The sequence below is a fragment of the Penaeus monodon genome, chromosome 30 (assembly GCF_015228065.2).
Source record: "Penaeus monodon isolate SGIC_2016 chromosome 30, NSTDA_Pmon_1, whole genome shotgun sequence".
NCBI classification, from domain to species: Eukaryota; Metazoa; Arthropoda; class Malacostraca; order Decapoda; family Penaeidae; genus Penaeus; species Penaeus monodon.
In genome coordinates this window covers 5,369,305-5,369,545 of record NC_051415.1, presented here as the reverse complement: position 1 = coordinate 5,369,545, position 241 = coordinate 5,369,305, and the positions used below count along the sequence as shown (strand labels likewise).

The 241-nt window shown below is 41.5% G+C and overlaps 1 protein-coding gene across 1 annotated transcript in view; it reads right to left on the bottom strand.

Annotated features, from left to right (window-relative positions):
• Positions 1–132, bottom strand: part of LOC119592277 (NACHT and WD repeat domain-containing protein 2-like) — a 51,166-nt gene extending 51,034 nt beyond the window's left edge. The window contains exon 1 of the mRNA XM_037941108.1: positions 30–132. Within this exon, the coding sequence (XP_037797036.1) occupies positions 30–132 (103 nt within the window). The remainder of the gene's footprint in view (positions 1–29) is intronic.
• Between the last annotated feature and the right edge of the window lie 109 nt (positions 133–241).

Here is a 241-nt window from a genome sequence, read left to right as displayed (position 1 = left end):
TACAGAACCAGAAACCCAATTTCACTTACCTGTGAATGTCGAGGAAGTGAAAATACGACACACTTTCGAGCTGACAGGAGGCAAGGTGTCGAGCTGCCCGGCAAAGATCTTGTCCACTGTTCGATCATCCATCGTTATTTACTGTGATGTGGAAAAGTTTTGTATTAGTAGAAATTGGGTGTTAAATTCGATATATATTGTCTTTTTTAGGTTGTAGGTGGATGGTTCTGCGACAGAATGG